Genomic DNA, 26,359 nt, shown 5'->3' on the forward strand with positions numbered 1-26,359 from the left:
CACTTTAGGATGGAACTGCTTTGTGACAGGCTGTTGTTTCAACTCAATGTAACTGAATGTGTCTCAGTGGGACATGGGTTTTTACTATTGAGTGTTGTTCTTAGATCTACCAGGCAGCTGTTATCTTGTGTTAGGGAGCTGCTATCTGGTTACCTTCCCATTGTTCTTTTGTTAGGCTATTGCGGGGGGGGAAAGGGAGGGGGTGATATCACTCCAACTTTCAGTACAGCAATAAAAAGTGACGGTTTATCAGAGCACAAGTCATATGACTGGGGGCACCAGGGAAACTGACAATATGTCTATCCCCATGTCAGGTTTCAAAATTAAATATAAAAAAATCTGTTTGCTCTTTTGAGAAATGGATTTCAGTGCAGAATTCTGCTGGAGCAGCACTATTAATTGGTGCATTTTGGAAAAAATAAATATATTTTTTTCCCATGACAGTATCCCTTTAACAGTAAACTACCCCTTTAAAGTAGAAGTTCTGGTTTTCATTGAATTGTTTGCTGTCAGCTCTGCTGTGTTTATCTGTCTTTTATCTGTTGTGTAAACAAAGCCTTGCCCGGTCTGTTATGTTATATGGAGCCTTTAATTACGCGTATTTACCTCCTCCAAAGCCCCAAAAAAGATGCAGTATTTTTTGAAAGGGCAGACTTATGGCATTACTATGGCATTACGGAGCCCATATACAGATATAGATGCTAAATTGCACAATTGCAGGTGCCAGTAGCCATCAATAAGAAATTAGTTTTGAACTGTCTACAAGTTAGAAATTCAGAGTAAAGTCTGATTAGTTGCTATTGGTACCATCATTTGTTCAATTTAGTACCTATATTATATTTTAAATCAGACCCTATGTTTAAATGGTTTTTGGGTATTATGTCCTAGTTTGAAACGGTGCTCTTCTTCTTGGGATCTATACTACTGTTCAGTTCGGGGCAGGACAATGCAACACTGGTACAAATAAAAAAACATGAATTAGTCATTATAGTAGTTACAATTTTTACTGACTCATTCATAGTACTTATGCTCCCTCATATGTCTCAGTACAGGTATGGGATCTGTTATACAGAATGCTCAGGGCCTGGGGTTTTCTGGATAACGAATCTTTCCGTAATTTGGATCTTCATACCTTAAGTCTACTAGAAAATCATATAAAAATTAAATAAACCAATAGGCTGGTTTTGTTTCCAATAAGGAATAGTTTGGATCAAGTACAAGGTACTGTTTTATTATTTTAAAATGTGGATTATTTGGATAAAATTGAGTCTATGGGAGAAGGCCATTCCATAATTCACAGCTTTCTGGATAACAGGTTTCTGGATAACGGATCCCACACCTGTACTTGTTACAAACCTCAGTGCTGAACTGAAATCTAAGGACTGAAAGTCTTACTCATGTTAGTTTACATTCTACAGTACAAAGCAGGACTGACTGGCTATAGCAAAAGAAAAAAATAATCCACTGATATTTGTTCATCTTTTCTGTTTGAACAGCAGTCTAAACAAACACTTTTTCAGCTACAGTTCAGGAACTGGGAAGTAAAAACAGGAGTCCAGTTTAGATAAATAGTAGCACTATACACATTTATATAACTGTTTGGCTACATCTTACATATATATGTCGATGATTTGATATTGGAGGGCTATGTGATCATGCCCATTTGGGTCTTCTGTAATTACTATTATACATTACATACAGTATACTCTATCTTTACATTGCTACAATTGTAGTTCCATGTTTTAAAGGGATAATGTCATGATTTTTATGGTGACGTTTTTATGTCTAAATTACATTGTTTACACTGCAAATAATTCACACTACCATATAACATTTTATTCCTGAACAAGTGTATTTTTTAGTTGTAATATTTGTATACAGGCAGCCATCTCCGGTCATTTTGCCTGATCCTGTGCTTTCAGAAGCCAGGCTTTTGTTTCTCCATCTCTATATAACTGAAGGAGACGCAGTGGGACCTGGATTTTTACTATGAATGCTATTCTCATATGTACCAAGGAACTGTTATCTTGTGTCAGGGAGCTGCTATCTGGTTACTTCCCATTGTTCTGTTCAGTGGCAGAACTACCGGGGGAGCAGGGGGTGCGAGCGGGCCAGGGCCCGCACCCCCTCAGGGCCCCCCGGCAGTCCGTTCGCCATTGAAAACTCGGCCAAATGCGGCCGTACGGAGGGGGGCGGGGCCCGGCTGCGCGTCACGCACCAGGGCCCGCCCCCCTCAACGAACGCTACTAGTTCTGTTGCTAGGCTCCTTGGGAGAAAGGAAGGGGTGATATCAATCTAACTTGCAGTGCAGCAGTAAAGACTGACTGAAGTTTTTCAGAGCACAATACATTTATAAACAATAAATAAGGGATTTATTTTAAGATCTTTATGTTGGTGTTTTGGGGGTCTTGAAGATGTTTAAAAGGGTGTACTAACATTCCTATAATATATAGGAACCTGTCAATATTTCTAAAAATGAAGAACTGTAGTGTTTATTTTTTCTTTTCTGTAAACAGTACTAATGAAGGATTGCAACTACCTTAGGTAAGCAAAAGTGACAAAACCAGATCTCCTTGCTTAGCCAACTATCCTGATTGAAGTATAGGAAGATGTAGGTATCAACAGGATGGGGAGGCTTAGAGGCAGTTTAAAAAAGAAAAGATAAGAGTATTGCCCTTTATTACTAGTATTAGTGGTATGTTCTTATCAAGATTGGAAAGAATCAGTACTACTATAACAAATGGGAGTTTTTGCTTACATTTTTTTTCAGTGGGACCTGGATTTTTTACTATTGAGTGCTATTCTCATATGTACCAAGGAACTGTTATCTTGTGTCAGGGAGCTGCTATCTGGTTACCTTCCCATTGTTCTGTTGCTAGGCTCCTTGGGAGAAAGGAAGGGGTGATATCACTCTAACTTGCAGTGCAGCAGTAAAGACTGACTAAAGTTTTTCAGAGCACAAGTCACATGATTGGGGGTACCTAGGAAACAGACAATATGCCTATCCCCAAGTCAGATTTCAAAATGAAATATTAAAAAGTATGCTCCTTTGAAAAACTGATTGCAGTGCAAATTTCTGCTGGACCAGCACTTTTAACTGGTATTTTGAAAAAAAAAAAAACATATTGTCCCATGACAGAATCCCTTTAAAGTAGGTTTTAATATATGCCTACTTTGCATATCTACCGTACGCTTCTGCAGCTCTTCTTCCTTTCCTTTCTCTTTCATTGACTAACTTGATTCTTATTTTTCTATATTTGTTTTCATTCTTCTTACTTTGTGCTGATATCCTTTTCCAAAGTTTTCCTCTCATGTTCCTTCCTACCCCTTTATAATATTTTTTATTGAATAAGTAATGTAAATTAAAAAATGTGTTACCCCTTTAAAAAACTTCAGTGCTTCCAGAGCCAATGGCCAAAGCTGCCCTTGAACCATTTGAAAGGAATACTAAACTTAGTCCCTGGCACTCTTTCTTGGTAGCAAATAAATTTTATGTCATCTGCAGATGAATAGTTAAAACCAAAAACATAAGTGACATCATCACAACTGGGTAGGGGTGAAAAAAAAAAAAGATAGTAAAACTTGCTTATATTGTGCAATAAACAATAACATTGGGCTTCCATACATCCCAGTTTTCACCCCCTTTTCAACTCAGCATCCTGATATACCAATAGTTTTCAACAGTTTTCCAACTTAGTTTTACTCAGTTTACAATAGTTTACTTTACATTTATAAATAATAAATAAGGGATTTATTTTAAGATCTCTATGTTGGTGTTTTGGGGGTCTTGAAGATGTTTAAAAGGATACTGATATTCCTATAATATATAGGAACCTGTCAATATTTCTAAAAATGAAGAAATGCAGTGTTTCTTTTTTCTTTTCTTTAAACAGTACTAATGAAGGATTGCAACTACCTTAGGTAAATAAAAGTGACAAAACCAGATCTCCTTGCTTAGCCAACTATCCTGATTGAAGTATAGGAAGATGTAGGTATCGACAGGATGGGGAGGCTTAGAGGCAGTTTAAAAGAGTAAAAATAAGAGTAATGCCCTTTATTACTAGTATTAGTGATACAGTATGTTCTAATCTAGATTGGAAAGAATCAGTACTACTATAACAAATGGGAGTTTTTGCTTACATTTTTAGGAGTCATATATATTTTCCATTTCTGATTTTCCTCTACCGCACTTTTTATTTGTTTACTTCAAAATGATAACTACTGGGTTGATACTTGCTCATTTTGTTTTATACAGTGAAAGTGAAGAGTTGCTAGTTTCATTATATTTAAAGGGTTGTTCACATAAAATTAACTTTTAGTAAGATGTAGAGATGTAGAGAGTGATATTCTGAGACAATTTGCAATTGATTTTAATTTTGTATTATTTGTGTTTTTTTGAGTTACTTTTTATCAGAAGTTTGCAGTTTCAGAAATCTGGTTGCTAGGGTCCAATTTGCAGCCTTACCGAGAATTTGTTTTTAGATGTCAGTGACCCTCATTTGAAAGCTGGAAAGATTCAGAAGAAAAAGGCAAATAAATAAAAAACTATAAACATTAAAGAGTGAAGACCAATTGAAAAGTTTCTTAGACTTGCCATTATATAACATGCTAAACGTTTACTTAAAGGTGAACCACTTCTTTAAAAGAGTTAATCAAATATCTTGGGGAGGGAAAGAGAAATATTTAAAAGAATACAGCCAGCAAAAAACATTAATGCACGATAATGTACCATTGGATAATAGGTCAGTCTGAAATATGTTCACTGTTAACACTTCCATAGAGTTGTAATACAACATTATTAAAACTTAATAATTTTTGTGCAAACATGTATATTGAATTATTAATTTATAGCAAGGAAAAAGGGCCAGTTTTGGTATAATTATGTCTGTCAGCTGCAAGACTAATGCCAGCTGGTACCAAGTCTAATGACCCAAAGTGACAAATCATGCAGACCAGCAAATCTCTACATGCAACCTGAGAACTGTATTAGAACTGGAGTGCTAAATCATTATTCTAACTTAAATCATTATTCTAACTTAAATTTAACTTTGGCCCTGTGTTGGTCTTTGTATGTTTCAATCATGTCTGGACTAAGATTTAAAATCAGCTCTGGCATTTCAGATTTATAAAGGCCCACACATGGTCAGTACACTGCACTGGTCTGTAGCAGTTTATAGTAGCCCATTTCCAGATTGCCAAGATCTGTTCTCAATAGATAGATATGCAAACTGAATTATGTATTTAATTTTGCCTTCTGTGGAGCATAATGGAACATCTAAAAACCCCTATGTGGAGTGGCTCAACCATAAGGGACCTGCAAATGTAAAGCAAGGAGGCTCTATAAAAACCAGTTCTCGCATGTGTCCTGCAATTCCCATTTTCTCCAGCACAACATTTACACAGATCACTGCTGCACTAAAGGTTACACGGGTGAGGCCCATGGGTGTGGGTGTATGGGCGGGAGATGTCAATAAAACCTTAAACCAAACTCTGAGGGTGATAATGATCCAGGCATGGATTTATTTAAGCCTAAATTCTTCTTCACACTTCACACCTCTTCACATGAAATGGGCTTGATTTACATCTCTGGTGGCAGCTCTTGGAATCACTTGGAACTAGCAATGCATGGGTCAGCTAGAAACCGGCGGGTTTATGCCAAGATCAGTTGCTCACAGAAGTGGAATGTGGGCTGCCAACAACCCATGCCCTTATGGCTCACGCTCATATATACTTGCACTTGTCTTGTTCCGTCCCCTTAGACCAGTGATCCCCAACCAGTGGCTTTTGAGCAACATGTTGTTGCCTCAAAGCAGGTGCTTATTTTTTTAATTCCTGGCTTGTAGGCAAGTTTTGGTTGCATAAAAACCAGGTGTACTACCAAAATGGGCCTCCTGTAGGCTGCCAGTCCATATAAGGGCTACCAAATGGCCAATCACAGCCCTTGTTTGACACCGCCCGGAGCATTGTTGTATCTATTGTATGTTGCTCACAAGTAACAAAGGTTGGGGACCCCTGCTTTAGACCATGTCAGAGTGTGGACAAGTTGCTATATAAATTGGTGTAGAGCAGGGTTCCCCAACTTTTTTTTTTCCCGTGGGCTACATTAAAAAATAAAAAGAGTTGGGGAGCAACACAAGCATGCAAAAAGTTGTTGGGGTGCCAAATGAGGGCTGTGATTGGCTATTTGGTAGCCTCCTATGTGGACTGGCAGCCTACAGGAGACTCTATTTGGCAGTGCATCTGGTTTTTATGCAACCAAAACTTGCCTCCAAGCCTGGAATCCAAAAATAAGCCCCTGCTTTGAGGCCACTGGAAGCAACATCCAAGGGATTGGGGAGCAACATGTTACTCGAGAGCTACTGGTTGGGAATCACTGGTGTAGAGGGCTTTGTGTTGGGTTAGTAGGGGTTGGGTCTGGCACAGGTAGGGTTGCCACCTTTTCTGGAAAAAAATACTGGCCTTGCTATATATTTATCTTTTTCCCCTATTAATAACATTGGGTTCAACCATCATTTTTACCTGCCAGGTGGCAACCCTAGGCACAGGTCAAATATTCTTTACCCTCACGTCACTACTAAGTATACCTTTGCCCACCCCATGTGTGAATTTTATTAACAAAGAGAAGAGTTAACTCTTAAAATATTAAAATACCCAGGCTCTCCAGACACTCAAGGAGTATTTACCTAAATTTTTAAAAGAAGAAAGAAAGAAAGAAAGAGGTTTATTTCTTTGTTCTTTCACCCCATGTGTGAGGCAATAACATGATATAATATAAGTTCATAGTTTCCTAGCAGTTGAGACATCCGTCCAGCATTAAATTCAGCTCTTGCCTCAATGAAATACTAACTGTACAGTGCATGCACACTCCCCAGAGCTTACAACTCACTGTGTATAAACTAAACAATATCCGCGACAATAAGGAAAGCAGCAAGAACACAAAACTTATCATGAGAAAAAAAATAACTAGCTTTATATCCTTTTTCTTGCCACATGGCCATGAATGTCAGAGCACGGCAGCACTTGCGCTGTTTATAAACTTCGAGGAAAGCGGAACTATAGTGAAGCGTATCAGGTTCCTACCCAGGACAATAACACAGGCGGACACTGGACGTAGGCGGTCTGGATGAAATTGTTCTGTGCAGGCAGGTGAGCAGAATGGAAGACCAATGTTGCCCGAGGTGTAAAACTACAAAGTACAGGAACCCTTCTCTGAAATTGATGGTGAATGTGTGCGGACATACGCTGTAAGTCTCTAACGGTTCCTCGTTTCACTCCAGCCTGTTTTTTTCACATTAGTATTTGTTCCCATGTCTATATAGAGGAAACTTTATAGGGGGACACCTCTAACCCATGGTTCTCCAGCTGTTTCTGTGTTAAAGGGGAAGGAAACCTAGTCGGCGCAAACCCCCCACCCCCCTCCCGTTTGTTGCCCACCCTCCCTCCTCCCCCCTCCCCCTGGCCTACCCGTCCCGCTGGGCAAATGCCCCTAACTTGTTACTTACCCTTCTGCTCAGGTCCAGTCCAGGGAGTTCACAGACGACATCTTCTTCCACGCGATCTTCTTCCTGCTGTGAACGGCGCATGCGCAGTAGGATCATTTCGTCGGTACGATCTACTGTGCATGCGCGTGTCTTTTGGCGCATGCGCAGTAGATCCGTACCGGCGAAATGATCCTACTGCGCATGCGCCAAAACCCCGTTCACAGCAAGAAGAAGATCGTTTGGAAGAAGATGTCGTCTGTGAACTCCGTGGACTGGACCTGCGCAGAAGGGTAAGTAACAAGTTAGGGGCATTTGCCCAGCGGGACGGGTAGGCCAGGGGGGGGAGGGAGGGTGGGCAACAAACGGGAGGGGGGGTGGGAGGTTTCCTGATTGTTTCCTTCCCCTTTAATGGTTAGATGACATTAGCTCTGGAAATGGGGTTTGCTTTTATATTTGTCAGCTTAAAGGGGTTGTTCACCTTTGAGTTAATGTTTGGTATGATACAGAGAGTGATATTCTGAGACAACTTGTAATTGGTTTTCATTTTTTATTATTTGTGGTTTTCTAGTTATTTAGCTTTTTATTCAGCAGCTCTCCAGTTTGCAATGATAGAAATCTGGTTGCTAGGAGACAAATTCCCCCTAGCAACCATACACTGATTTGAATAAGAGACTGGAATATGAATAGGAGAGGCCTGAATAGAAAGATCAGTAATAAAAACTAGAAATAACAATACATTTGTAGCCTTATAGAACATTTGTTTTTTAGATGGGGTCAGTGACTAGTGATGGGCGAATTTTTCCACTTTCGCTTTGCTGAAAATGTTGACATGGAAACGCAAACTTTGACGTCAATTTTGACGCCAGCATTAAAGTCAATGGGTGTCAGAATAATGTCGATGTGCAACGGTTTTGACGCGAGAGACATTTCTGACGCGCCTGCCGAATTTATTCGCCCATCGATCAGTGACCCCCATTTAAAAGCTGGAAAGAATGAGACGAAGGCAAATTAATTTTAATGAAGACTAATTAAAAAGGTGCTTAGTACTGGCAATACTATAAGATACTGAAAGTAAACTTAAAGCATTCATAGCCCTTTTAAACATCTCAGCTGTCAATCAAATATTGTCTGCCCCTCCTCTATGCCATGGGCATTGAGGCGGGGCAGGCAATTACTTTCACTTTCCATTCAGCACTTCCTACATGTCACTGCTCTCCCCACATTCCCCCGTTCTCTTTAACATTTAATTGTGTAGCCAGTGCATGGGGATGGACATCAGGTCCCCCATTCTGGTGCACAAACAAGATTCTGAGATGATACAAGGCTTTCCTTAAAAACAGTGTCCACAAAATGGCTGCTGCCTGCTTGCTATCATTTTGAATTCCCAGACTGAAGGAAACAAGATTCAAATAATTTATATAGTGTAATTAAAGTTAATTTTACTTGACTAATGTGAAAAAATAGAATTTTGAATAATTTCTTTGGGTGACGGGTCCCCTTTAAAGGTGAAACATCCACTAGGATACAAGTCGGATACTGTGCTCCGTCTGTGTACATTCGTTTTTAAAGGTGGTGTAAACTGGAATGAAAATGTTATTTTCAGTTTATGTCGTTTGCATACTTAGGGCAGAGATACACGCTCAGATTCGGGGAGATTAGTCGCTTAGCGACAAACCTCCTCTCCTTCAGGGTGACTGATGTCCCCGAACTGCCTCCCGCCAGCTAGAATGTAAATCGCCGATGGGATGGCAATCAATGTGCTTAGTTTTCCGTAGTTGCCCGAAGTTGCCTCAAGAGGAAACTTTGTGGCGACTTCGGAAAACTAATCGCCTGGCGACTAAATCTCCCCGAATCTGAGCTTGTGTCTCTGCCCTTACAGTGGTTTTTAATAGTATTTGTTCTCTGAAACAATGTTACAGAAAGCCAAGACAAATACAAGAGTCCTCTGCACTCAACCCATTATCAATATATTTAATATATGGACAAACAATCCCTGTTTTGTTTAAAGGGTAAGGCATTTTTCAGTAGCAGTAGCACAAAATGTCTCTGTCTTAAATATATTGATAATGGGTTGAATGCAGAGGACTCTTGTATTTGTCTATATGTATTTTGTGGTCACAGCCAAGAGCTGTGATGAAAGCAGGCAAGTCTGACTTCTGTTAAATTGTTTCAAGACACAGAACCAGCAGCATAGAAAAAGAAAACACTATTTTCAATATTTATCACATAAAATCACTAAATATTTGTAATCACTTCATATTGAAAATTTGCTGAAAATTACATTTACTTAAATTTTTTTTGGGTTAATGGACCACTCTGTAAATGTGAATGTTCCTTACAGGAGAGTGCAAAGACAAAACCTTATTACAAACCAAAAGTCCAACAGCTCTTAAAGCTTTCATGCATGGCAGAGTAGCTGAGGAGGTATGTTGTAGGTTTTAGGACATGGTTCACCCCACTCCTTGCCCTGAATGTGTGAGTCACACTTTAGGGGGTTATTTACTAAAACCAGAAAATGTTTCACTATTTGCTTAGAACCACTTTGACCAAACTTCTGTGCACATTTTTACTGTATTTATCAATCAATTAACTCGTAAAAAATCCGAATTGTAAATTTTTTTAGGATTATCTCTTGGAATCCACAAATTCTTTGGATTATTGTACAAAACCCAGTGCAGACCATGATATTGTCCAATTGCAGGACAGGACATCTGCCATTGACTTCTACATGACATAGGCAGGTTTGAGATGGAGTACTTTTGTATTCAAACTTTTAGCAGCATCGGGGTTTAATAAATCATGAAAAATTCAAGTTTCTTTTTTCCTCTGAAAAAATGGTGTTTTCCCCTTTAAAACTCTGACCAGAAAAAATCTTCTGCCAGATATTATTTGACTTGTGCTCTTTTGATAATTTATGACAATCCCTAAGCTTAACCTCCCAACAGACACCCAGACCACACTGAGCATGTGCAGGGTCTTGGTCTTGCAAAGATGTATGACAAAGTTAGAAGATGACAGCCCCCTGTGGCCAGCTTTGAAAACATAAATAATTTTTTGATTAGGTTTCTGGTGCAGTAAGTCCATGTTTATGTTTAGTATACAAAATACACCATTTCTAGCATTATTCTATTTTAGACTTTAGTAATACAATATTCACAAAATGGCATCTACCTTTTTGCTGTGATTGTGAATTCCATAACTTAAAAATAAAGACGATTTAAATAATTTTTCTACTGCAAGTGAAGTTTATTTTGTTTAACTACATGATAAAATGGGATTTGACATTTTTTCTTAAAGGAACAGAAACACCAAAAAATTCAAATGTTTTAAAGTAATGAAAATATAATGTACTGTTTCCATGCACTAGTAAAATTGGTGTGTTTGTTTCAGAAACACAATTATAGTTTATATAAACAAGCTGCTGTGTAGCCATGGAGGCAGCAGTTCAAGGATCAGGTTACAAAGCAGATAACAGATGCATTCTGCAGAACACGATTGTATCTGTTATCTGCTAAGTAGCCTGTGCCTTTTCTCCTTTAAATGGCTGCCTCCCATGGCTACAAAACAGCCTAATCATATAAAATATAGTAGTCTTTCTAAAACAAATGCATAACTTTTAGCATGCTTTAAAACGCTTTAATTTTTTGTGGTTACTGTTTGTTTAACAAAGAGTATGGGGTGTATTAGACTGGAGGAAAACGGTAGGTAAATCAAAGTGAAGAAGAAACAAAGGGACCTAAATTGGTTTTCTGTTGCCTTTAATTTGACATTCTTTAGCTTGAGTGTCCTGTAGGATTTTCATTTTTTTTCTGTTTGTGTTATGCCCTTTATAAGTGACTAGTGTGCTATTTTTAAAGTGTCTATTACATTTTTTTTCTCACTAGGACACCTGTGTGTATTCTCCACTGAATAAGTCACATGCAGCTTGGAGCCAAAAGTTGTTCCTGTACCAGCAAATTCAGCATCTCTGGTGTTCCTCTGTCTGTGCTTTCTCAGTAGTCTGCAGGTTCAGCTGCTGTGCCCTTGGGTCGTTGGACTCCTCAAAGCATAACAGCTGAAACAGCAGACTATTCAGCAGCACAGAAGAAAGGCTTTCGAGAGATAGCTGGTGTTGCTGAAAGATGCCAAATCTGATTTGTGAGGTTATTTTAGCAGCATGGAAATGTTTGCGCCAAATCTTGGTTTCTTTAGCACTTTGGATTTGTCACATAATTGTCCTTTTGAGTTGTGATTTTTGTAGAAAGAAACAAACTGAGGAAACCCATGTCTAAATATTCTCATTGTTAATTGCATTTGGCCAGATTTTGATTTAGAAAAGTAATTAAGTATGTGTCATTTTGTATTCTTTGGAAATGGCTGTTCTGTGTTTGCTTATGGATACAAAAGCCATTGCGTAGATCTCTTGTCCAGTCTTACTGGAAAACGCTTAATCAGGTTGAGCAAAATATAAGGAGATATTTTTTTTTTTAAAGAAATATATCTTGGTTTATAATTATCAGTTGGAGTATGATAAATATTTAAAGGGGACCTCATTGTTAATTGCATTTGGCCAGATTTTGATTTAGAAAAGTAATTAAATATGTGTCATTTTGTATTCTTTGGAAATGGCTGTTCTGTGTTTGCATATGGATACAAAAGCCATTGCGTGGATCTCCTTGTCCAGTCTTACTGGAAAACGCTTAATCAGGTTGAACAAAATATAAGGAGACTTTTTTTTTTAAAACAAATATATCTTGGTTTATAATTATCAGTTGGAGTATGATAAATATTTAAAGGGGACCTGTCACCCAAAAAAAATATTCAAAATCTTATTTTATCACATTAGTCAAGCAAAATGAACTTTAATTACACTATATAAATTATTTAAATCTTGCTTCCTTCAGTCTGGGAATTCATAATTATAGCAAGCAGGCAGGAGCCATTTTGTGGACACTGTTATTAAGACAAGCCTTGTATCATCTCAGAATCTTGTTTGTGCACCAGAATGGGGGACCTGATGTCCATCCCCATGTCCTGGCTACACAATTAAATGGTAAAGAGAACGGGGGAATGTGTGTAGAGCAGTGACATCTAGGAAGTGCTGAATGGAAAGTGAAAGTAATTGTCTGCCCCGCCTCTATGCCAAAGGCATAGAGGAGGGGCAGTAGAGTCCTACGCGGAACCAATTTGTTAAACACAATCCGCACCAGGACCCACATACTCACCTGCTTGGACCCGCTACCCGACCCAACCCGCAAGTACCTTATCCGCAACCCATCCGTAACCCTCTGACGATCAAGAAACAGGAAGTTCTGTCATTGTAAACTGGAAGTGACATCATTTGAAGTAGGAGTGATCGGAAAAAAAGGAGTAAAACTCGCTATTGAGAAAACCCGCAAACCTGGAGAACCCCCGACCCACGTCTATACTTGCTCTACCTGCAACCCGCAGGGTTTTTGATGGTAACCTGCAGATACCTGCGGTTACCCAACCCGCTGCAGGACTCTAAGGGGCAGACAATATTTGATTGACAGCTGAGATTTTTAAATGAATTTACAACAGCTATGAATGCTTTAATAAAAAATAGAAATTGGATTTCATGTTTAATTTGAAAAGGACTTTTATTACACAGATTTTTCTGTACGGGTGACAGGTCCACTTTGATAGAACAAATGATTGACTATATTTATCAAGTGGTACTTTTAAAAGTCTGGAGTGGTGCATAGTGTAACTAAAGGAAGCATTAATAAAAGTTTGCAGGGCAGCGAGGTATGTGGTACAGATATAAATAGTTGCAACCTTAACCACATGACTTAATGTCTATTTTGAAAAGGTTGTTGGATTCAGATGACCTAGACAAAATGGAAAATTATTTTACTGGTGTAATTTTACTCCGAAGTACTAACCCATGTTCACCAGTCAGCAATTTTTTTAATGATTGCACTGCAGTAATGACTTTAATAAGCTTTTGATTGATCTTATGGGTTTATTATGTTTACACCTCTTATGAACTTCTGCAATGAAACCTTTAGGGTGAAGACACATGGAGCTACTAGTAGCAGCTACTTGTTGTGGCTACATAATGCCAAAAAAAGATACCCTGCCATAGACAATACTGAGAATTGCCTCTGCTAAAAGACACGTAGGGGGTTATTTACCAAAGTCTAAATTTATCACAATATTTTCTACTATAAACTCCGATCAAATCCGCTCGGGTTTTTTATTCTTATTTATTATTACATTTTCCCGGGAAAAAATCTGACTTTGATGATTTTTTTTTTTGGGGATTTTTCCATCTGATTTTCACGATTTTCCCTGAATTTTCACCCGAAAACTTTGGGTAATTGCACAAAACCCAGCACACATCAAAAAATCATTGGGACTTTTCCCATTGACTTATATGCATCCTCGACAGGTCTGAGATGCCGGATTTTCAATTCGACCATCGAATTGAAATCCTTCGAATTTTAATATCGAAGTCGAAGGATTTAGCGCTAAAATAAGCATTCGATCGATCAAATAAAAAATCGTTTGATCTAACGATTAAATTGTTCGAATCTAACGTTTCGAACGATTTTCAGCGATCGATCGAAGGATTTTTATTCTATGCCAAAAACGTAGAAAATGCTTGTAGAAGGTCCCCATAGGCTTATAATGCAATTCGATAGGTTTAACTTGGCGAAGTATTGAATTTGAAGTATTTTTAAAGAGACAGTACTTAGACTATCGAATGGTCGAATAGTTGAACAATTTTTTGTTCGAATCAAAGTCCAATTCGATGGTCGAAGTAGCCTATTCAATGGTCGAAGTATCCAAAAATTTACTTTGAAATTCGAACTTTTTGAAATTCGAATATTCACCTGAGGCTTAGTAAATCTGCCCCTTATAGGCAGATTTATCAAAGGTCGAATTTATGTGAATTTTTTTTACTCTGATAAATTGGAATATACTCACAACTCGAACTGGAGTTTATTTAAAGGAGAAGGAAAGTTACGGAGGCATTTTATTGCCAATAGATTAGCTGCATTAGTGCAAGCTAGAATGCTATATTTATTCTGTAGAATGCTTTACCATACCTGAGTAAAAAGCTCTAGAAACTCTCTGTTTGTTTAGGATAGGAGCTGCAGTATTAACATGTTGTGACATCACTTCCTGCCTGAGTCACTCCCTGCTCTGGGCTCAGATTACAGTAGAGAAGGGAGGGGGGGGGGAAGAGGAACAAACTGAGCATGCTCTTGCCCAGGGCAATGAGGTTTAAGCTGAAGGCAGGAAGTCTGATACAGAAGCCCATGAGTACACAATAGAAGGAAAGAAATGCAGTGTTTCTTTTGACAGGGGACCCAGAGCAGCACCACTTTGGGGGTTTACTGGTATATTTAGATGGACCTTTCTGATAAGGCTTACTTAGTTTTAACCTTTCCTTCTCCTTTAAGAAAAAATTTGAATGTCTAATATTCGATCGAATAGTCCCAACCTGAAAATTCTAATTGAATTCGAATCGAGTTTCCACTCCAAAAAAAAACCCCTCAAGTGTCAGGAAGGCAATTGACATGTTCTAATGGTTCAACGGACCTCTGTAAGTGAACTCGCAGGTTTTAGGTGGCGAATATTCAAATTAGAACGGTTTCCATGGTCTCACATTCTAATTCACATGTGTGAATTTTGACACCAAAAAAAATTTGATAATTGGAATTTAATATTCGACCCTTAATAAATCTGCCCCTTAAACTTAAGTTAATTTCAGGTAGTTCACCAGAAATAAAGACTTTTTCCAATCACTTTCTATTTTCTATTCGTTGCTAATATTCCACAGATGCTGCTGAGAAATGTATGAACTAATGTAGCAAATTGTTTTAGTTCAGAATCGGCCCCTGCATTACTGAAATGCCAGACGGAAACGCCAGAGACAGGAACATTAAAGGGATACTGTAATGGGAAAAAACATTTTTTTCAAAATGAATCTGTTAATAGTGCTGCTCCAGCAGAATTCTGCACTGAAATCCATTTGTCAAAAGAGCAAACAGATTTTTTTATATTCAATTTTGAAATCTGACATGGGGCTAGACATATTGTCAATTTCCCAGCTACCCCCAGTCATGTGACTTGTGCTCTGATAAACTTCACTCTTTACTGCTGTACTGCAAGTTGGAGTGATATCACCCCCTCCCTTTTCCCCCAGCAGCCAAACAAAAGAACAATGGGAAGGTAACCAGATAGCAGCTCCCTAACACAAGATAACAGCTGCCTGGTAGATCTAAGAACAACACTCAATAGTAAAAACCCATGTCCCACTGAGACACATTCAGTTACATTGAGAAGGAAAAACAGCAGCCTGCCAGAAAGCATTTCTCTCCTAAAGTGCAGGCACAAGTCACACGACCAGGGGCAGCTGGGAAACTGACAATATGTCTAGCCCCATGTCAGATTTCAAAATTGAATATAAAAAAATCTGGTTGCTCTTTTGAGAAATGGATTTTAGTGCAGAATTCTGCTGGAGTAGCACTATTAACTAATGCGTTTTGAAAAAAACATGTCTTCCGATGACAGGATCCCTTTAAAATTTAAACTTACATTTTGGAAAAATGGTAAGAGATAAAAAATGGAAAGCAATTGAAAAAAGTTGTTATTTCTGGTGAACAATCTGAAAACCACTCAGTTTTAAAAAGTGATTGAAAGGCAAACAACCCTTTAATTACATGTTTGTTACTTTGTAATACTATTGGAAGCAACTTTTCTGTACTATGATTTAAATGATTTAAATGATTTGGCACTGGCATTAACCGTATCCTTCTATCCTTTCCAGATGTGAAAGTTGTGTAGAGTTGTTGTTTGTAAGAGGGTCAGGTTCATGCCAGGAATGCAATACTCCACTTAGAAAAAATAACTTTAAAGTTCAGCTCTTCGAAGATCCAACCATAGACAAAGAAGTGGAGATAAGGAAGAAAATTCTGAAAATGTGAGTTTCGCTTCTCATTCACTATTTATTAAAACTGCCTATTCTTCACCCAGGAATACATTTTAGAACCAAAGAAAGAAGAGTACAATTCTGTCATCCAGGCTTTTACAAATTAAAAAGTCAACGTGTATGATCTCAGATGCTGTTATTTTGTCAAACCTATAAGCCAGAATCCTTCATAAGCTGTAAGCTCCTGAGGACAAAATAATAAATAATGGGGGTCATTGATAAACTTTGCACAAGGCAGATAGATTGGCAAAGTGAATATATTTGCCCTGTGCATGGTTATATTTATAAAGCTGAATAAGTGTGGTGCAAACAGAATTGTGAATTTTTTTTCACAATGCGAATGTCTATAAGAGCTTTTTAAATATGTCAAAAATTGCAATTGTTTATATCTGTACATTCTGCGACTGAATTACCCCACAACTTTGGTGGCGGAGAAAATATTCGCAAAACAGTTTTGCAAAGTGCGAATTTAAGTTACTGTCAACGCTATTTTTGCACACAACAACCTTGCACATTGGGTACGCTCGTGCAAACTCCCGTCTCATTTGCGAAAATTAATTCACAATGTTCATTCGCAAAAAAACGGAAAGACGGGCAGAGCAGTGCAATATATTAGCGTTCAGGAAAAAACATGGGCAATACAATCATTTGCGAAAAAATTGACCTTATAAATGACCCCCAATGAGTTTTGATACCTTTGAACTAAATAATATATATGAATGATTCTGATTCATATAAATGCAACTGCTACTAATCTCAATGGGGGTTTACAGCTTGTCTGCAATACCTGGAAGCATCTATCTATCTATCTATCTATCTATCTGTCTGTCTTTCTTGCTCTCACTATTTCTATCTATCTATCTATCTGTCTGTCTGTCTGTCTGTCTGTCTGTCTGTCTGTCTGTCTGTCTGTCTGTCTGTCTGTCTGTCTGTCTGTCTGTCTGTCTGTCTGTCTGTCTGTCTGTCTCTGTCTGTCTGTCTGTCTGTCTGTCTGTCTGTCTGTCTGTCTGTCTGTCTGTCTGTCTGTCTGTCTGTCTGTCTGTCTGTCTATCTATCTGTCTTTCTTGCTCTCACTATTTCTATCTATCTATCTATCTATCTATCTATCTATCTATCTATCTATCTATCTATCTATCTATCTATCTATCTATCTATCTATCTATCTATCTATATATCTCTCTCTCTCTCAAAAACTTTTGAATCCACCCTCTCTTCCCATACACAGTTTTTATTTGTATTTCCATGCTTCTAATTGATTACTTTGTTGGTAGGTACAATAAACGTGAAGAAGACTTTCAATGTCTAAGAGAATACAATGATTTTTTTTAGAAGAAGTTGAAGAAATAGGTATGTTATGTGACTTGCTGCAGTTTTTCATAGGATTAGCAAAGACAAAACTACTGTGACAGTTGCCTACACTCTCATAATCTGCATTGACATGCTCAGTTTTGTTTGTCTCTAAATTTGTCTCTAATATATTCATTACCTATAATAGAACAGCAGGTGCTAAAATAAACACACAATCAAATGATTAAAATGCCAAACGCAAGCCTGCATGTACTTGCTTTTTTAATATTCAGCAATATTGCACTGTTCTATTTGTTTTGCAGTTTTTGACAAGTGTGTGTGTGTGCACGCCACCTTTGTTTAAAGGGATACGGTCATGGGAAAAAAAATTTTTTTCAAAATGAATCAGTTAATAGTGCTGCTCCAGCAGAATTCTGCACTGGAATCCATTTCTCAAAAGAGCAAACAGATTTTTTTATATTTAATTTTGAAATCTGACATGGGGCTAGACATATTGTCAGTTTCCCAGCTGCCCCAAGTCATGTGACTTGTGCACTTTAGCACTTTCCTTGCCTGAAAAGGAAGCTTTGTTCGACTTCGGAGATCAAAGCACCGCGAGTGCATTGCCGCAGGCAATTTTTCATTTTAGCAGGGGGAGGCAAGGTGAAGGCAGTTTATAAACTCTCCTTTTTTGCATAAAATACGAACCCTGAGTGTGCCAGTCTTTACCTTTTGCTTTACATATTTGTCACTTGGCACCCAGGTCACATACTCTGTTTGTGGAGTGACCCATATAGCTATATACCCCATTTTAAGTTTTTCAGGGAACCAGGAAAAATTATGTAAAATCTGGGAAAACGTAAAATCAGGGAAATGTTTTAAAGTAAATTTTTCTTCAAGTACTGAAAGGATATACAGTATTTACTGTGTTAATAACAAGAGTAAAACATTGCAGCGTTAATGTTACACTATGGGGGCATGTGCCTCTCTGTCAGTCACATACACAACCTAAAGCAATACGTGATTGGTGCAGGGCTGTATAAGGGCAGGGACAGGCAGAACCATGGCAAAATATACATCTGGTTAGTATTTTATACCTCTTTATTTCACAAATAATTGCATTCATAGAGGAAAAACAACAGTTTTTGGGAAAATCAGGACAACATTTTGATGTAAAATCCGGGAAAACTTTACTTAAAATCAGGGAAATGCACCTGTTGAAATGCATCATAAATTGGTGGGACCACAAATAAAAAATGTAAAATGCGGGAAAACTTAAAATCAGGGTACTTAAAATTGAGGTTTCACTGTATATTATATTTTTTTTCGAGCTTGAACAATAATAAACCTGAGAGTAGCATGTTCATAAAGGAATTTCTGAACCCTTCCCTTACATCCAACTATTGTTTCTCTGTTCTAACAACAATGCACTTCGCTATTATCAGCTAATGTTTTTTTTTATATTTCTCCTGCAGTGTTTAATTTGACCAACAATGTAGATCTTGACAATAGCAGAAGAAAAATAGATATGTATCAAAAAGAAAACAAAGACACAATCCAAAAAAACAAGATAAAAATGGTTTGTATAATACCTTCTTTGTTTTCACTAAGAGCCGTCATTTTTGTGTGTGTGTTTTGGTGGCATTTATCTAGTGACATCATTCTTTATGTTGGTTTTATTAAAAACTAGGGTGTGTGAGTTTGTCTGTGAAGCAAAATAACAATGTCAACACATGTTACGTTATTTATTTGTTAGGGTGGTGGCAGACAGGGAGATTAGTCGCCCACCAACAAATTTTCACTACTTTGGGCAACTACCCGAAATGCCTTCCTGCCGGCAAGAATACGAATAGCATGCGAATAGCTTCGGTTTTTCTGAAGTTGCCTCACGAGGAAACATCAGACGACTTTGGAAATCTGAAGCGATTTTTATGCCATCCAGCAGGCGATTCATATTCTTGACGACGGGCAGGCCCGGATTTGCGGCAAGGCCGCATAGGCCTAGGTCGGCAAAAAATAGGGGCGGCATGCCGCCCAGCCGCATTATGGGGACGTTCGCGTCCCCGTTCAACTACACCAGCTGCGCCGGCATTTTTTCGCCGGCGCGCTGGGAAGGCGGGCGCTAGGACCGCGCGGCAGCCTGGTCGGACCGCGTGGCCTAGGGGCGGCTGGAAATGAAATCCGGCGCTGACGACGGGAAGGCATTTTGGGGAGATTAGTCGCCTAAGTAGTGAAGATTTGTCGCTGGGCAACTGCTTTCCCTGTCTGGCGCCACCCTAAAGGATGCAACTTGTCAATGAAAGTTACTATGTCAAGTAGCAGAGTAGCCTCAGAAATGTGTTGTCAATTATATATACGTGTGTGTGTGTGTGTGTGTGTATATACATATACAGTTTTTTCTGAATTCCTAATTCCAGTGCATCATGGAATACTAAAGAAATATGTTTACAGAGCTGAAAGTAGTGAGCAACTTGTCAACAAGCTGAACATTATGAACACAATGAACAAAATGGTATGCATTTTATAGATAATTGCTATGCAAGATATCCCAGTACATATGCTGGGTCTGTGTAAGGAAATCTGTTTTACCTGGGATTGGGGGTGCTGTAAGTCGGCCGCGGGGACGCCCGCCACGCCGGCCGCGGGGACGCCCGCCTCGTGGTTCCACCATCTTGCCTCCTTAGGACGCGCGCGCCCGCGTCTCGTTTCCTTTATTGACGCGGATGCGCGCGCGTCGATCCTGACGCGTGTGCGCCGATTTTGGCGCGAAAACCTTTGCGTCCAAACAAGGTATAAATAGGCCACTTCCACTCCCAGCAAACTGCCCGTGATAGAACTTGTTTCTGGTGCTCTGTTCTGAAGCCTTGTGCTATTTTGTCTGGTTGAATCTGATTATCCGTGTTTGACCCAGCCTGTACCTTGACCATCCCGAATTCTGTATCCTGACCAGTGCCTGATATCCGACTACTCTTCTGCTTGTACCCTTCCTGCTTGATACCCGGTTTTGACCCTTGCCTGCCTGACGACCCTTGCTTTCTGCCTGCCACGACCCAGCCTGTCTGACGATCCTTCTGCCTTATCCTTGTCTGTTACCGTGATCTTCGGTCCCAAAGACTCTAGCTACCAGCCGTGCCCCATTGCCTGCCAGAACACTTGCTTGAACCTCTCGTAAGACCAGGTGGCACCCGATTAGGCTGAGGGCTCCTCCCGAAGCTCAAAGGTGGTCATTAACAGGAAGTTAATTTTACAGAGAAGAGGACCTTTTGTCAACCGCACAATCTCCTCCAGCGCAGGTGACAAAACGTCCCAAGTTCCCGTTCCACTGGTATTAAAGTCAATTGCCAGTGGTAAAATTCATGTATCGTAGCCCGAAGTTGCCTCGTGAGATTAAGTGTGGTTATGGCACAAGGGGTGTTTTGCACAATTTCTTTTTTGCGTATGGTGATTAAATACCAGCAACTACTCCTTTATAGTCCAACCTTATAGTTACTCTGAACCTCTTAGTTAGTGTTATGTTATGTTTGAAAATGCTTACTGTCACATAATTGAGCAATAATGCAATTATGGTGGCAGGGTCAGAGTGATAACAAGCCTGTTGAGGGGTATTTGTATTCATTTTGGTACTCTTGAGAAAGATAGTGCTTATGAAACACAACGTCCCATATGTCATCGCCCTTAGGTTAACTTATGTTTTGTGAAAATTAACATTTGGTTCCCAATTTGTAGTGTGAAACCTCAATTTTACATCCTCTAATTTCAAGTTTACAGCGTTTATTGTGATCCCACCAATATATAATGCATAGCGAATTGCCCTGATTTTACATTTTCACAGATTTTACATTATGTCCGGTCCCTTGAATAACATAAAATCCACCTCTGCTCTCCCTCTCCCAAGCTGAAATGGAAAATGTTTTTTGGTGGTTAAAATCAGTGGTACCCAGCAACCTGAAAGCTATTTTATTGCAGGCTAGATTTATAATTTCTCAATTTGGAGATGTTTGCAGCCTTCCTGACATTCGAGTTTTTTTCAGAGAAACTGAGTGATCGAATCGATTTCAGTTTTCAGGTTGTTTAAATTCGTCCTAGTTTAAACAATTCAATTTTATTAATTTTCCTATGACGAATTTGAATTCATTCGAATTTAAGGGGGGTTTTAAAAAACTCACATGAATTTGAACTTCGACCTTTGATTAATGTGCCTCTACATGTAAGTACACCTGTACTTTGACTTTCATTTAGACAAGGGAGCAAGAAGAACTGGAGGAAGCTATAGAATTGGAGAAACATGAAAATGAGCAGAGGAGGCTTCTTCTCCAGAAAGAAGAGCAACTGCAGCAAGTGATGAAAAGAAAGAACAAGCAAGAGTTCCTCGACCAGCTGGTATTTCTTTGAATCAATATAAATGAATACGTCTGTTTCAGATGGTAAAATTATACCTCAAGGAATATACTCTTTGACCAGTTAGTTGGATCATGGCCAGATCTTTTTTTAAAGAAATATTAGTGCTTTGGGAAAGTCAGGAATGTGAGACTGGTGAACTCCTGTTTTTCTGAAGACCTCTCTGAACTTGTTTGCTGGTTTAGTATACTGGACATACTAGTTGTAATATTGGTGTGTAGGTGCATCTCAGGTCATTTTTCCTGGTCATGTGCTTTCTGAAAAAGCCAGCACTTTAGGATGGAACTGCTTTCTGGCAGGCTGTTGTTTCTCCTGTCCAATGTAACTGAATGTGTCTCAGTGAGACCTGGATTGTACATTGAGTGCTGTTCTAAGATCTACCAGGGAGCTGTTATCTTGTGTTAGGGAGCTGCTATTTGGTTACCTTCCCATTGTTCTGTTGTTAGGCTTTTGGGAGGGGAAAAGGGTAATATCACTCCAATTTGCAGTAAAGAGTGACTGAAATTTTCTCAGTGCACAAGTCACATGATTGGGGGCAGCTGGGAAATTGACAATATGTCTAGCCCCATGTTAGATTTCAAATTTAATATAAAAAAAAATCTGTTTTCTCTTTTGAGTAGGGAAGCACCGAATCCAGGATTTGGTGCGGGATTCGGCCAGGATTCTGCCTTTTTCAGCAGAATTCGGATTTGTCCGAATCCTTCTGCCCGGCTGAACCGAATCCTAATTTGCATATGGAAATTAGGGTTGGGGAGGGAAATTTGTGTGACTTTTTGTCACAAAACAAGGAAGTAAAAAATGTTTTCCCCTTCCCACCTCTAATTTAGGATTCAGATTCGGTTCGCTATTCGGCCAAATCTTTGAGAAGGGTTCTGCCGAAATAGTGTATTCGGTGCATTTCAGTGCAGACTGACTTCCTCTTTATGTGTGTCAGTGTTGGGCTAGCCCACTGGCATACTGGAGAAAAACCCCTTTCTTGTATACCCAAGCCTGTCCTGCCAACAGCGAGCTGATTCAAGTCTGAGTTGGGTAGATTAGGGCTTGGGGTATGTATGAAGGCTGATAGTGGTCCCCAGGTACCCAGTCTGCTACGTGTATTATAAGGAGTGATTATTAAAATACAACCCTGGATGTTTCTTGGATGTACACTCATTTAGCCCTTATTGTTAGTTCAGTGGGCAGCAGTGTTTCAAACTTATTGGACAAAAATCTGAAATCAGGATACCAATACTAAAACGGATACACCTAATGCAGGATTCGGTTCGGAATTCGCCCTTTTTCAGCAGGATCTGGATTCGGCCGAACCAAATCCGAAGCCTAATTTGCATTTGCAAATTAGGGGCAGGGAGGGAATTTGCTTGACTTTTTGTCACAAAACAAGGAAGTAAAAAATGTTTTCTCCTTCCCACCCCTAATTTGCATAAGCAAATTAAGATTCAGATTCGGTTCGGTATTCAACCGGATCTTTCGCAAAGTATTCGGGGTTCAGCCGAATCAAAAATAGTGGACTCGGTGCATCCCTAACAACAAAAGTGCAAGTTTAAGGGTAGGACTCCACAAGCGATTTGCGTGCGATCCGACATGCTGTAACAAAATTTCCGGCGGCAAATTGCATGCAACAGAAATAAGGTAAGTAATGGAAATGTCGGATGAAGTCGCAACGTTGAGCCGACACGACTGTCAGATGCTGCACGCTGCGTTTGCATCCGACAGTCGCGTCGCGTTGGATCAACCTGCGACACCATCCGACAAAGCATTCACTTACCTTATTTCCGTCGCATGCGATTTGCCGCCGGCATTTTGTTGCAGCGCGTCGGATCGCGCGAAAATCGCCTGTGGAGTCCTACCCTAAAAGCAGTGCAGTTACCCATTGCAATCAATCGGTGATTAGCTCAAGTCGGTCTTGGACTAAATAAAACTAATTTTGATTGGTTTGCTCTGGGTACTTGTGCTGCTGAGTGAGAAGAATACTAGTAATAGTGAGGTACTTGCAAAATGAGAATATGAATACTGATTTAAAGACCCAAATGACAAACACGTAAAAGACAGCTGCACGATCACTGCAGCTTGAAGATCCCATGTAGTGTAGGTATGCGAGGAGAGAATGTTCAGAATCTAAGATGTAACTGATAGAACATCAGAATGTTGAACCGCATTATTAGTGCCTAAGCTAGTTTTGGATGACAGGAAAGTACCATTTTCCTTTATGTTTCTATATTAATTAATCATGAAGTTTCAATAAATAGCACGGAAATTAACCTATGTGACATTGCTCTCCCAGAATTTGTGAATATGTGTAGGTCAGTCCCAGTTTGGGTTTGCTTTCAGGTAGATGTAACATAGTAACTTAGTAACATAGTAAGTTAGGTTGAAAAAAGACACTTCCATCAAGTTCAACCATAAGTCTGTATATGACCTGCATAACTGCCAGTTGATCCTGAGGAAGGCAAAAAACCCCATTTGAAGCCTCTCCAATTTGCCTCAGAGGGGGAAAAATTCCTTCCTGACTCCAAAATGGCAATGGGACCAGTCCCTGGATCAACTTGTACTATGAGCTATCTCCCATATCCCTGTATTCCCTCACTTGCTAAACACCATCCAGCCCCTTCTTATACCTATCTAATGTATCAGCCTGTACCACTGATTCAGGGAGACAATTCCACATCTTCACAATATTTAGGTGGAACCCCTTTTCTTCTAATCGGAATGGGTGACCTTGTGTCAGCTGGAAAGACCTACTGGTAAATAAAGCATTTGAGAGATTATTATATGATCCCCTTATATATTTATACATAGTTATCATATCACCCCTTAAGCGCCTCTTCTCCAGTGTGAACATCCCCAATTTGGCCAGTCTTTCCTCATAGCTAAGATTTTCCATCCCTCTTACCAGCTTAGTTGCCCTTCTCTAAATTCAATAATGTCCTGGAGACCAAAACTGTATGGTATATTCTAAATGGGGCCTTACCAGTGATCCGCACTAGCCTTTGAATATTATTACTGAAGGTAAATAATTAGGGACCACCAACTTAAGTCTGTTCAATGAACTGTATGGTTTCTATTTAACTCACCCTTTACCCTGTTTAATTAATTTAATTGCCTCTTTTCCAGCGTGAACAATCCACAATAGAAAATTGTGGAAGGGAAAACTGTTGCTCATATCTGTACTTTGTACTTTTAATAAATATGAATTTTGTAAGCTTTATTACCTTTAAGTAGATGTCTGAAATCACCTTTTTAAACTTGTTTCTACAGTAAGTAGACATATAGCTATAATAGGAAGAATATATGCATTTTCTTCTGCATGAAAACTGCATTTTCTTCAAACATTTAAACCTAGAATGATAGAATTTGATGACGAAAACACCCAGTCGCTGTCCGTAAGATAATGCAATACATTTTTATTTTTAGGCTGTAAAAGGGCTTTTTTCAGCTTGAATGGCTGCCCCCATAGCTGCACTGCAGCTTGTTTATATAAACAATAGTCGTCTTTCCAAAGCAAACACATAACCTTTACCAGTGCAGAGCAACAGTACATTATATTTGAATTAATTGGCCTCCCCCTCCAGAGACTGTCACCTCTCCAGTCCATAATGAACACTACTGCGAGGCTCATACACCTCAGCAACTGCTCCTCCTCTGCCTCGCCATTCTGTCAATCCCTGCACTGGCTTCCGTTACCTTTCAGAATCAAATTCAAATTAATGACACTGACTTTCAAAGCACTTCATAACTCTGCCCCACCCTACATCTCTGAACTCATCTCTATATACTCACCCAACCGCTTACTACACTCCTCTACTGACCTGCTACTCAACTCTTCTCTCATTACCTCCTCACATGCTCGCATTCAAGACTTTGCAAGGGCTGCACCCCTCCTCTGGAACTCTCTCCCACGGTCTGTCCAACTTTCTCCCAACCTTTCTGCTTTCAAGAAATCTTTTAAAACGCACTTCTTTCGAGAAGCCTACCCTCACTCTGCATAACTACCAGACGCAACACCACATACAGTACCACATTTCTCACCCACTTAATTCGATCTTGCCCACTCCCACACCTTGTGTATTACTCCCTTCCCTTTAGAGTGTAAGCCTATGCATAGGGTCTTCCTCACCTTTTTGTACCTGTATTGATTGTGATGTATGTAACTCCATATGTTCTATGTATATAATTCATGTGATTTAGTTGTATAATCACAATTACTTTTCAGTGCTACGCAATATGTTGGCGCTATATAAATACATGTTAA

The 26,359-nt window shown here is 39.2% G+C and overlaps 1 protein-coding gene across 1 annotated transcript in view; it reads left to right on the top strand.

Annotated features, from left to right (window-relative positions):
• Nucleotides 1-6,832: 6,832 nt before the first annotated feature.
• Nucleotides 6,833-26,359, top strand: part of mnat1.S (MNAT1, CDK activating kinase assembly factor S homeolog) — a 76,857-nt gene continuing 57,330 nt past the window's right edge. The window contains 6 exon segments of the mRNA XM_018233681.2: nucleotides 6,833-7,244; nucleotides 16,264-16,416; nucleotides 17,697-17,745; nucleotides 17,748-17,772; nucleotides 19,188-19,291; nucleotides 21,952-22,092. Coding sequence (XP_018089170.2) covers nucleotides 7,156-7,244; nucleotides 16,264-16,416; nucleotides 17,697-17,745; nucleotides 17,748-17,772; nucleotides 19,188-19,291; nucleotides 21,952-22,092 — 561 coding nt within the window. The 5' untranslated portion in view covers nucleotides 6,833-7,155.

Source organism: Xenopus laevis, chromosome 8S (assembly GCF_017654675.1).
Source record: "Xenopus laevis strain J_2021 chromosome 8S, Xenopus_laevis_v10.1, whole genome shotgun sequence".
NCBI classification, from domain to species: Eukaryota; Metazoa; Chordata; class Amphibia; order Anura; family Pipidae; genus Xenopus; species Xenopus laevis.